General features: G+C 38.4%; 1 protein-coding gene across 8 annotated transcripts in view; it reads left to right on the top strand.

Annotated features, from left to right (window-relative positions):
- The window catches only part of LOC111866996 (focal adhesion kinase 1), a 412,509-nt gene that overhangs the window by 341,060 nt on the left and 58,740 nt on the right, over positions 1 to 12,709 (top strand). For all 8 annotated transcript variants that reach the window (XM_033752556.1, XM_023856446.2, XM_023856437.2 and 5 more), the window contains 4 exons: positions 171 to 359; positions 455 to 532; positions 2,734 to 2,956; positions 11,982 to 12,149. In XM_033752556.1, the coding sequence (XP_033608447.1) occupies positions 171 to 359; positions 455 to 532; positions 2,734 to 2,956; positions 11,982 to 12,149 (658 nt within the window). The remainder of the gene's footprint in view (positions 1 to 170; positions 360 to 454; positions 533 to 2,733; positions 2,957 to 11,981; positions 12,150 to 12,709) is intronic.

Genomic DNA, 12,709 nt, shown 5'->3' with positions numbered 1-12,709 from the left:
TAATATACAGACACTTTAATAAATAATCTTCAAGAGTGCTTTTTTTTTTTTAATTTATTTGTGCCAGTAGTAGAATATAAAGTGCGTCATGCATTGTATTAGATTATACATAATTCATTGAATGATTGAAACAGCATTGTTGGTGTAATGGTTCGATACCTCTGTTGTAGATTGGGTTGCACAAGTTCTTGCCACGAGCTGTGCTAGATGGAATGAAGCCAAAAGCATTGCGGAAATTAATCCAGCAACACTTCAAGAAGGTGGCAGCACTTTCTGAGCTTGAGTGTATGTTCAAATTCTTCGAGCTCCTTCGAGCTCATTATCGCTTCGATCAAGAGAGGTTTCGTTGTGACCTTGGGGTTAGTATTTATTCCAAGCACCCTGTGTTGTAGCATTCCATAAACATTTCTTGATGTAAAAGCATTTAATATATGCACTGTTTGATCTTTTGCAGTCGGGGTGGTCCATTCCAGTAGAGCTAGTCATAGGGCCTGATCTTGGGATATCTTACATGACTCATCGAGCCACATCAGTAAGTACTTGAATATCCTGTGTTCAACTAGACTACTATGTATAAATTATGGTCCCTGATTATCTCTGTGAGACGAGAGTATGTATACATGTTAAAATGTTCTGTTCCCCACACTGTAGTTTTCAAATAGATGTATCCCATGACTTGTGTGATTTCGACTTCAGTGAATTTTGCTTTGTCATGATTTGATATAAGAGCCAGGATGGCATAGTCATTATAGCGACTGGTTATGGGCTGGATGGCCAAGGGGACAGAGTTCGAGTCCTGGTGGGGCAAGAATTTTCTCTTCTCCATGTCGTCCAGATGGACTCGGGTTCACCCAACCTCCTATCCAATGGTTACCAGGGCTCTTTCCCTGGGGGTAAAGCATCAGGGGCATGAAGCTGACCACTCACCTTCAGTTAGTGGCAGGTCAAGAAAACGTGGATTTATACATCCAGTCTCCCATACGTCTTCATGGCATAGTGCTTAATTAGTTAAGCACAGGGACAACTTTACTCTACCTTTAATGATTTGATATAAACTTTTCTTTAATTCATTTTTGTTCTTTGAAGACCCCCCCCCCAAAATGAAATTATTTTTCTGAAAGAACGGTATTAATAAATGTCTTAAAGTTAATAGTAATGACCATTTACTCTGTGAACCAGGGTACAGCATACCTTATGTAAGCAGTTTTACAGAAGAGTCCTGTGAAGTTATCTTTTTGATTTCTACTGACATGATTTCCAGAATTGTACTGAAAATGTGTAATAAATCTGTAATAATTTTGTAACAATCAGCATCACTAAGGGACGATGACATGCCCTTGTTCTCATCATGGATGGAGTATACTGAAGTTGCATGAATTTCATACTTTAGGTGAAAATTTAAGGCACTGAAGACAAAAGAGTAAGGAAAGCGATAATAAATTTTGAGTTATGATATTTTGAGTTAACGTGAACACTCCAGGGAACGTGACTGTCTCATAAGCAAGGTGATCCATGTTTAAGAGTTTAAATCTTATGCTGCTTTTTTGTCTTTATACATATATTTTTATTCAAATATTCATTTTTCAGATTTCTTAGAAGTGTTAGTGACACTTGCAGATGATTTAATTACAAATGATTTTTCCCATATCTGGTTAAGTAGCTCAGTAGCATATGTGAAACTTAATCTTGGGGATTGCTTCGGAATGAACACAATTATATTCACAGTCCAGACATAACATTTGAAAAAAATACAAAATATAGATTTCAGGAAACTCTCATGAATCATGAATAAGCATGTGTTATAAAAATGCCTATGGCTGGGAACAGATAATGCAGGATTTAAGAAGTGTTCTGAAACAAATATTTTTAGTGAAAATGGTGGACTGCTGATGACAGAGAGACTATTGATGGTGGATCCACCTACCATCAGAGTTAGTACTACCTGCATCCAGCACATCGTAGTTCTACTGGCACACTGTGTTACCTGCCTCATGCATCATCATTACAATTTTATTATATAGAGAGATATTCACAGCTCAGCTGTGCTGCTAATGTAAGTTTGCTGTATCTAACCCGTAACAGAACACTTCCTGTTACTCTGGGAATGGAGGAGTCCTCTGAATATTTGTGTGAAGACAGTGTGGGGAAGAGAGTGGACTCTGTATTTCAGCATCCTGTTGCAATTGTCCAACTTAACGTCCATTATCATCTATCAATATTGCAACACTCTCCCATTCACCACTCAGTTTTAGTTTAACAGTATACACCTTGACACTGCATGTTTCGGCCCCAAACAGCCATCTTCAAGTGTCTTGATATGTTACAAATATTTTATTAAATTATGTATAGCAGTTTTAATATAATTTAATAAAATATTTGTGTATGTTATGTATAGCAGTTTTAACATAATTCAGTAAAATATTTGTAACATATCAAGACACCTGAAGATGGCCATTTGGGGCTGAAACATGTAGTGTCAAGGTGTATAATGTTAAACTGAAATTGAGTGGTGAATGGAAGAGTGTTGCAATATTGACGGACGATAAATAATGGACGTTACTGGAGTGGACAGCTGACTTATGTGTTGCACATAACATAGTATGACTTCTAAAAGCTGAGCTTTGTTTTTTTAAAACAAAGAAAGAGCATAAAACTGAATTTTCATAAATTATGAATGAATGATGTTTCAGCACTTGGTCTGTACAAGTGTAGTAAAGGTGTGTTGTATTGCAGCCAACACGAATGGCTGAGTTTGATAGGATACAAGCCATCCAGACATTAGTGTCAGACTGTGAAGTGCATCGTAAGGCCATGGTACAGCTGCGTGTGGCTGGCACAACCGAGACGCTCACCATAACATGCCCATCACTGGAAGTTGCAGAGAGTTTGGCTGACCTCATCGATGGTTACTGTCGCCTTGTTACACAATCAACGACTTCCCTGTGGAACAGGAAAGGTGAGATTAGTGTATCCAAAACTATTGCTTGAGTAAGGTGACAGTGTAGCCGCGCCATAGCTCAAGCAGTTAGTCGCCGGCTTCCCACTGTGATGGCCCGGTGACTGTACTTTACATTTAAAGACATTATGCCATAACTTCACATAATAATTTAGTTTGTTTTTAGATGTCAGTAAATTGTTATAACTTGATTGTTATCATATTTATGTAATTGTTTTTTCTTAAGTTTTTAACAGATATGCTGCTAAAGATTTACCAGGGCATGTTAATGGTTGAACTTGCTACCATTGTCACTCAAGCCACCTAACTCTTGTACACATTCATTCAATTCTGAAGTTCTGCTTTAGATGGTTGTAGAATTCAGTGAAATGTTTTGGGGTGTGTGAAAATGCAATTGGGTAGTCAGTGTATGTATAAAATATAAAATTAGGCAAATTTAGTTAAGTCATGCAGGGTGAGTTGGCAATTAAATCCACGTGTCTATGAATGCTTAACATTTTGGTTGAAATACTAATAGGCTTGAAGACAAAATATTGAAGATACAGCACAGTGTCAGCTTTAAACCAGACAGGTAATTTAAATTTGTCAGAATTGAAGTTTTCATGGTGATAGTGTTCTGGGTTGTAACACTGTATAGTTCAGGAGATAATGGATGGTTTGGAGGAACCAAGAGAAGCTGGCAGCAACCTGAGCTGGGTCATCTTACCATCTGCTCCTTTTGGTTTCATGCTTGTTTTACTCTTTCACTCTGTAGATATAAGTGATGTGTTCTTTTAACACATCAAGCTCTTTCCATACTATTCCATTATGGCTGAGAACATAGTACCCTTCATAATTCTAACTTACTGAACAGTAAATTATTAGGGCAAAATTGTCAGAAACAATTGACAAGAGTTCATACATTTTGAAGATTTTTTTTTGTGATGTGACACCTTTCATACTGTTACAAATTCACTAGTGTATTAGAGGAATATACTTAGTTGTTTGCTTGGCTTACTCTTTGACACTGAAGGTGGGGGCAGTATATACCTCCAAAAACGTCAGTAACCTTGTGCCCTGTGCCGTACTACACCTTGTTACACCCCAGAAGATAGTGCTCTTCGTAGTCACCTTGTGAAAACCTCAAGTCCAACATTTGTTTATCCTCATTGTAATAAAACTGACAGTTTATGTAGCTGAATCACTGCTAATTGTTTATCCTGGAACTGTCAGTCTCTTGTGTGGCAGATATACACAGGCAGAGTTTCTGAGGGATGTGACCTCACTCCTGTATACAGAAAGGTTGGGAGTGCTATAAAAGCATAAACATTTCCTCCCCTTTTGCCAGATAAGACAGTACCAGTATGAATGATGTCAGCAGCAGGCATTTATACTGCAGATAGGTTTTGTGTAGAAAATGTATGCATATTTCTGGAGAGATGTTCGAAATTGTAATTTTTTTTTTTTTTGGAATCGGTGTAATAATTTTTAGAGATTTTAAAATCTGTAAATTACAATATCTGATTCTATATTCTTTCTAGATAAAAGCAGCGTTTATTTCGTTCGTTTATCACAAAAATTGTAGAAATCACAGCATTTTCAGTAACATGATTACAATTTTTATTACTCTACAATGGCGGGCATTTAAATTAACTCTGGCCCGCTGCCATTATTGGAATTTAAACAACCCGCCTCTTAAAGGTTAAGCTACTTCTCAGTGTAGTCACCACGGGAACTGAGGCACTTGTTGTATCAGGGAATATATTTCTGTACATGTGTGTCAAAGAAGTCTGTCGCCTGTGAGCTCAGCCATGTTTTGACACCTTTCATCAACTGCTCATTATTGTTGAAGTGCTGTGTTAGCAATCAGTTCTTCGGGTACAAATACAAACCACTCCGTCCAATGTGACATAAGTTTTACTACATGAAAACCTATCACCCTTACATGTTTTGGTCCTTATGGACCATCTTCGGAGGGAACATCATTACAAGTTGGAAACTACTATCACAATAGGTGTTTTGATTTAAATACATACACTTATATCCTATAATGCACAGTATGCATAAATTCGGACATTTCACAATCACAGCAGCTTCCTGGTATTATGAAGTTTTTAAAAAAGATTTCTAGATGTTGCTTAAAAACTTATTGTCAGTAGTTAAAATTTATAAACCACGTAGGTTCATGTCCATACTCCTATCATCCTTCTTGTATCGGGCAGATTTTGTGCCGCTGTCTATCTTGATAAGGGGGCTCTTAATGTCGTCCAGGTTTTGTTCGTGGCTTGCTGTGTTGTTTCCTCTAAGCTGTTGGCTCATGACCTCCGCAGAAATGTTACCCATAAGCTTCACCAGTAAACCAAGTCTCCTCCTCTGTTAAATGGTGGTAGACAAAAAGAAATTTATTATTATAAATTTTTGTATTGTATTTGTCATAAATGTGTGTAGCTGACCAAAGCTCATTACCTTCTGAAATATGCTGTATTATCCCTCAAGGGTAATTACCCGCAGGTTTAGAACCAGTGCTCTAGGCAAGGTAAGATGTCCCTGTGCTTAATTAATTAAGCATTATCCATGAAGACATGTTTGGGAGTGGAGGTATATCTACACCATTGTTGACCTCAACACTAGAAGGAGTGAGTGGTCAGCTTCCTGCCCTGGCAGCTAGACCCCAGGGAAAGAGCCCCAGTACCCATTTGATAGGGGGCTGGGTGGGCTCCAGAGCTGGTCCGGATGCTGTGGAGTAAGGAAAGAAATCTCTTGCCTCTGACAGGAATCGCTAGGCAGGCTTTATTTTTGGCATTGTCATGGTTATATCACTGTCAGTTGGTCTTCAGAGGCAGTGAATTTGTGCACCATGTACCAGGAGGAAGCTGAGGATAACATGCGAGTAGTTGAGGGTGTCAGAAATGCTTCCAGAATCTTAACTGGAGGATGTGTCATTTCCTGGCAATGCAAGACTTTTCTTTTCTCCACAGAGACCAGGCCAAATCTTAGACCCACCTAGCCACCTATCCAATGGGTACCAAGAGCTCTTCACCCTGGGAGGGGGAGGGGGTGTGGGTGTAAAGTGGCAGGGGTGTGAAGCTGACCACTAACTTCCATCTTGTGCCAAGGGAAAGAAAGGTGGAGCTGTACTGCCACTTTCCTGTATAGCTTAATGACAAAGTGCTTAACGAAAGCACAGGGACAGTTTTATTTAGTTTTGCTGTGGGTGGCTGTGATGTTTAAACAATTGCTTGCTTCACAATTAACTCACAGTTAAGTACATTCATTACTATACTGCCTGCCTTAAAGTTAAGAAACTTTGCATTTTGCCCACTCAGTGTGTTTATGTATTTGATATATTCTCAGAATGAGCAGCAGCATTAAATGGTCTTTATAATGGGTAAGTATCATATTTTATATGTGGTGGGAACTGAATTCCGAAATTTTATATGAATATTAGGCTTTAAAGGTTTAATCATGAAATTTGTGTTCAACTAGTTCTATTCTGAAGGAAACTAATTGTGTGTTCAAAGGATTCTAGTATCCATGTGTCTAATACTGTCTCTTTTCCCCTTTATCCTGAAAGCTGCAATATGGAAACACTACCCATGCCCTTGTTCAATCAAAGGTTGGTGCTTTTTAAGCTTTATTCCTCTGTAAATATGTATTTTGCTGTGACTAGTACAGTGCCACTCATTAAGTGATAATTAGACTAGAGGCCTTTTTGACATCATTGTCTGGATCTTGGCCTTCCTTTTTGGAAATATGTTTCTTTATACTTTTATATGATTTTGTTATTTATTTTTATATTAAGCACATTTCTGTATAATCTTCTTAACATAGTTTCCGTTTCATGCAGGTTGATGAGCATAAGGTTGCAGTCTTTTCTAGCATCCTATAATCTTTCCTTTTCAGTTTCATGCCAGTATTTTCTTCCCCCTTTCTGGATGTCGTCCATTACCTAGAAAACATCTTCTGGGTTGTACCTTAGATCTCTTCACATTAAATTTTTAGTATAGCCATGTTCTTCAAATCTTTGTTCTGTACTTTCTTTTTACTGACCAAACCACAATAAAAATTTATTTTCTAATTCTGTGAACAACTTTTGAATTCCATCTTGTCATAAAAATGCCATTTTATTCGACTTTCTTTATCTTGAAAAAATAAAAGTAGACCTTGCTGTCTCTGTATGCTTGTGTTTATGTCTGTGAGTTAGTTCAGGTTTGATTTCCTCATGTAGTCGTACTTATACATAGTTTCTGACATATATATTTATGAGCTAATTACAAGTAGTTTCACAATGTTAGAATATACAGTAAAACTTGGTTATAGCAACATCGGTTTCTGCGACACCTTGTCTATTGCATCAAATATTCAATGGTACGAACTAATTCCTCATAAAGCAACCGTTTTATACCTTGCTTAGTACAACATGCACAAATGCATCAACCTCGTATGTAACGTCATTTTCATTCCCGAATTTCTCTGATATGGACATTGAACGTAATTTAGAAAGTGTGTATTGGGCAAGTAACAGGAAACAGATGAAGATAACTGATTACTGTACTCGTATCTAGGTACAGTAAGGCACAACAATTGATGTAATCTACTGTAATTTGGTGAGTAGGCCTACCTTTAATATACAGTATTAGTGCGGTGTGTATTGTCAGTGAAAAGCGCTGTAATATGTCTTTGATATTACACATTTGGGCAATTCCACATTAATGTTACGTTAGTCTGTATTTAACTACGTATTTCACTAAAAAATGCAACATTTTAACTCGGTTTTTGGTAGATTTTTACGTGACTAACATAAGGCTACTGTGGAAGTGCCCATTTCGGTTACAACGACATTCATTTATAACGACACTATTTTTAGGTCCCTTTGATGACGTTATAACCAAGTTCTACTGTAGTAAGTATGAGAGGAAAACAAATACCATGATAATGAAGAGAAACACATGAAGTTTACAGTTTGCTCTGCACCATAGTGCTGTTGCTGTTGTGAATGAAACAGAGACTGATTTAGGTGTAGAGAAAGGAAAAAGCCTGTTTTTGTTTGTGGGAACTGATTCAGAAGTATGTGCTGGGGAGATTTCATGCACATTGCACCAGGAATCCATCAGGCAAGCCTTCTGTATATGAATGGTGCAGAAAATTTATGCAAAATGGATGTTGTGTGACACATGGTAAGAAGATTGGTGGGCTTAGCATGAGCAACAAAGCAATGGAGTGAGTAAGGCTAGCATGTCTCCATTGTCTACATGTTCTGTGCTAGCCATTTGTTACGTTTCCCATTGCCAAATATGTGGAGAGCGCTACATTGTGATCATCTGAAAGTAGAACCATGCAGATTACAGTTCATGCCAGCAGTAACAGATTGTGATGAAGGAAAATGGAAAGCAGCCTGTGTTGACATGCTGACATGACTTAAAAGCTATCAGATGCACACTCAGATATGTTTGCAGCGATGAGTGAACCTTACATGTTAGTCATAGAGCCAACACTTACACTCTTACATTGTGATAAAGCAAAAGCCAGAGCTGTTATTATATGCAGCAGCTGCATGGAAATGTTATGAGTTTGTACCTTTTGTGTGTTGACTTTGACAAATGTTTATTGGTCTTTTTTTTTTTTTGTGGATAAAACAGTTCAGATATTGAAAAGTTCAGTCATCTGGGGTATAATGCGATGTAGTCTTTTTGAAAGTCAGTCAACATTTCAGAAGAAAATGTCACCTCCATCTTCACTTTTGAAGAATAAGCCAAGCTGGAAACCAGCATTAAGAAGATAGCAAGCAGAGCACCCATAGCAACCATAGCTTCTTTCCAGGCTGAGGGGAAGGAGTACTCTGATCATATGCAGTTGTATCTGGGCAGCAGGACATTATAAGGTAGTGATCGCTAGGCCCATGTCAGAAGAGGTTCCTGATCCCAGGTTGAGGTGCATAGCAGCACCTGGATTTAAAAGGAATCCGTCAAACCGAGCACACCTGCTGGAAATTGTATGTCCCCTTTCATCCATGAGGACTTATCGTGAAAGAGCATTCTTTGTGAAGTCACTAAGAAAAATAAATGGTAAGGGTAACTGAGATATTAGGTTAGTTGGGTCTGCCAGAGCTATTGATATGCCTCATGGTAAAGACCTACAAAATATGGCAAAAGAGAGAGGTGCTAGGTTAAAGAAGATAGAAGTGGTCTGTACTGGTGAGTGCAGGTTAAGAGGAACAGAATAAATGCAGTCCCTGACTAAGGTAGCTGTCCCTCTGCTTGCCATGTCACCATCAGGGTGGTCATAACTTAGGCAAATAAAACATCAATGTTTAACATATGGGTGGCATGGAAATGACACTTCTGGGAACAGATCCCAATATATTGTGACATGATGACTGAGAGCCAGAATAGTAGAGCCAGAATAGACGTTCATTGCTAGGCAAGGACTCAGTAAACACATTTCCATGGCAATGAATATGCAAGCAGCAGTCAAGTAACTTCCATTCCTATGCAACAGCACTGTAAAAATGTCTCCCAAACAATAGAGAGGCTTTGTTTTCTGTGTGGTCTATGCAAAGTGGTTATAAAGAAGAGTTTAGTTGAGAAGAATTGAGTCGAATTTCTAGACGCCAGCCTGCCAGGATATGAGCTTGGACACTGTAGGTCAGGGAACGTTGTATGGAATCTGTTCACATTCCTCTGAAGCAGTGCCATAAGGAGTGATCAAAAGGAACAGTTCGGCCAATGAAAGAAACTATACTGATACTACAGGAGATTGTATGAGTCTGTATGCCTACATCTTGGGGGTGCCAAGATCACCAAGACCAAAGATGCGCAGTGGGTCAGGTCAAATGTGGATATCATGTTGATGGTTTCTTTTTACATTGAAGGTTTTGTGTGTCATGAATTCTTATTTTGGGGGCAAACAGTGAATCACTGATATTATCTTGAAGTGCTGAAATGTCTAAGAGAAAATGTCAGGAGAGAAAGACCTCAGTTATGAAGAAACAACTCCTGGTTCCTCCATCATGACAATGTGCCAGCTCATGCATTGCTACTGATTCATGACTTTTGGCCAACACAAACACAACTGTGCTTCCTCAGCCGCCCTATTCACCTGGCCTGGCTCCAGAAGATTTGCTTATTTCCCAAACTGAAATCCTCTGTGGTTTTTTAACACAGTGCATCACACATTACAGACAAGCAACCATGTACAACCCAAGAACACCTAAGTAAAACTGTTGGTAACCCACATAACCAAGCAATGAGAGACACCATATTACAGTGAGCAACAGAATCCTGAACTATAACAACCTCTACACCTGAAGATGGCCAGTAGACTGGAAGATGTAGTGTCCAGTAAAGGAATAAGAAGAAAGAATGGTGAACGACATTGCACTTGGACAGCACAAAAGCTCCAAAGTCAGAAATAAGAAATAGGTAAAACTATAGAAGAGGAAGAAAATGGAAACTGCTGTGGTGAACACAAACAGATGTGGCAAAATCAATAAGAGTATGATATGACATATGTAGGGATGCTGTGGTTTGGCATGCAGCATATAAAACGGGCCAGTAAGGAAGATGAAAGGGGTGATTATAGAATTGTGTATATGATGCAAGAAAGTGGTAGAAGGTGAGAATGAGAGAAGGAATGCTTGAGAGTCCCTTTTGCATTCCCCTATCAGGATGAGGACCAACCTGCCTTGACAGGCTAAGAAATGTCAGTGAACTTCTACTGGATTGACGTCACAACTCAGAAGATGTTGCCACATTCCATGAAAGGACCGAAGAGCAAGATTTGTGTCACTGTGGCCTGATTAAGTTCCTGGTATGCTCTGTGTGGTGTGTGTGAGGGAATTAGATGCCATTAAGATGTGTGCTGCCTCATCCCCAGTGCTCATGTTGAGCATCTGTAAATCATATATTGGATGTGTTTCCCTTCAGACTCTCATTGGTTTCCTTTCATGTGATAACGAATGTAGCTGTAACAGTTTAAAGTCGTAAAGCTGCTTTATAATTATACTGCATATGTGTGTCTGTTTTATATAAACACACAGACACAGTTATTCCCTGAAACCATGATTATGCATTAATGTGATTTCATTTTTGAGTTATTTAATTCTTTTTTCAATGAGTACAAAAATATAATATCTTCACTTCCCCCATGTGGCGAAGTGACCTAATGCTCAATTAGTTAAGCACAGAAACACCTTTATTTTTAGGGAAATATAACGATATTATTTATTTTAAAGAAGTAAAATTATGATTTGTAAATGGGCTGAAATTCACTGCATTACAGTAATTGTATGTGTTTCAGCAAAAATTGGAGAAGTGAAACCAAGGAGTAACAGGAGTTCAGTTTAATGAAATTTGATGTTAGCGACCTTTACTAAAATGTATCAGCATATTCCAGTTCTGCTTAAAATTAGGCAGGACTAGCAAACTTTTCTTTGAAGATATGCACTCATTCATACTTATATCCACATTGTAAGTCACAGAATATTTATCAGAGTAAAAAAATACAGTTTTAAGAACAGTTGTAGAGAAAAATGAACCGTGCATCTTCTACCAATTAAACTTTTCTTGTAAATCTTAACAGTTTTCAATCTAATTAAACAAGGAGCGCACCCATCAGTAACTAGAATTGTTGCAGTGTGCATATTTTTCCTAACTGCTTTGAAAGTATAATCTAAACTACTCTGTATGTGCCAAATTGAAGTCCTGGAAGTATTAATTCTAGTGTAAAACCTCTGTGACCAAGTAACTCAGATGCTTTACTCTTAAGCTCAGATTTGAACAAACCTGAATGAAGCAGATGTTAGATTTGTTGGTAGTCTCTCATTTTCCATACTCTCACATTCCTAATAAGAACTTCATATGTAATCGCAATTACATAAATATGTCTTCTAGATAATATGCAAAAATGATGTTCCTCTTAAGGGATATTGTTAATTTTATGATGTATTCCGTTTGAATGTAGCTGCCTTCTGAAACATACCTCCATTTGGTATGAAGCGAAAATGAACATATTTTAATTTGTTGGCATTTTTCTTGTGTTTCCTCAGATGCACACCCTCCGAAGTACCGCCAACAGCAGCAGCATGGCGTAGGTTCACGACAAGCTAGTGGAGGTTCAGGCAGTCCAGAGACAACAGCCGCGCAGACTGGCACCATGCTGTCAGAGGACTATGCAGAAATTGTAGATGAGGAGGGAGACTACTCAACACCAGCCAGTGAGTAACTCTCTGACTGCAGGTCACTGAAACATGAGCTACTGTGTTAGATTTGAGGTTTCACATCTGTGATTGTGAAGACTACTGTCTTCTGGGGTCCTGCTCTGTGAATCTAGTACAAGTTTACCAGTGTGTTGGAGGAATATACAGGGTGATTCTAAATTATTGTCATGGTTTCTGTGGCCAGTAGGCATGGAGGTGAAGGTGGTTATGAACAACCGTCCAGTCATATGTGGTATACCTAACTGCAAAGATGTTTGTCAAGTTGATTTTTGTGGTCTTCAAGAAAACGCTTCGTGGATTCGATCAACACCTTCTATGAAGTGGTCGGTCTTCCCGCTCCTTTTCGGTGCAGAACTCTACCAGTCTCTTGAACTTGCTTTAACCAATGTTGGATAGCATTACCTGAAGGTGGATGTTGTCCATATTGAGTTCTGTAACGACAGTGCATTTTGATAATGGACTTTGTTTCTAAAAACCAAAATACACACATTGCTTCCTCTTGAACAGTTGACATCTTGAGGTAGAATGATGTGTTTTCTCCCAGACATCGATGCAGC

This window comes from Cryptotermes secundus, unplaced genomic scaffold (assembly GCF_002891405.2).
Source record: "Cryptotermes secundus unplaced genomic scaffold, Csec_1.0 scaffold125, whole genome shotgun sequence".
Lineage (NCBI taxonomy): Eukaryota > Metazoa > Arthropoda > Insecta > Blattodea > Kalotermitidae > Cryptotermes > Cryptotermes secundus.
Note: the sequence above shows the minus strand (reverse complement) of the source record. Positions and strands in the feature narration are given on the sequence as shown.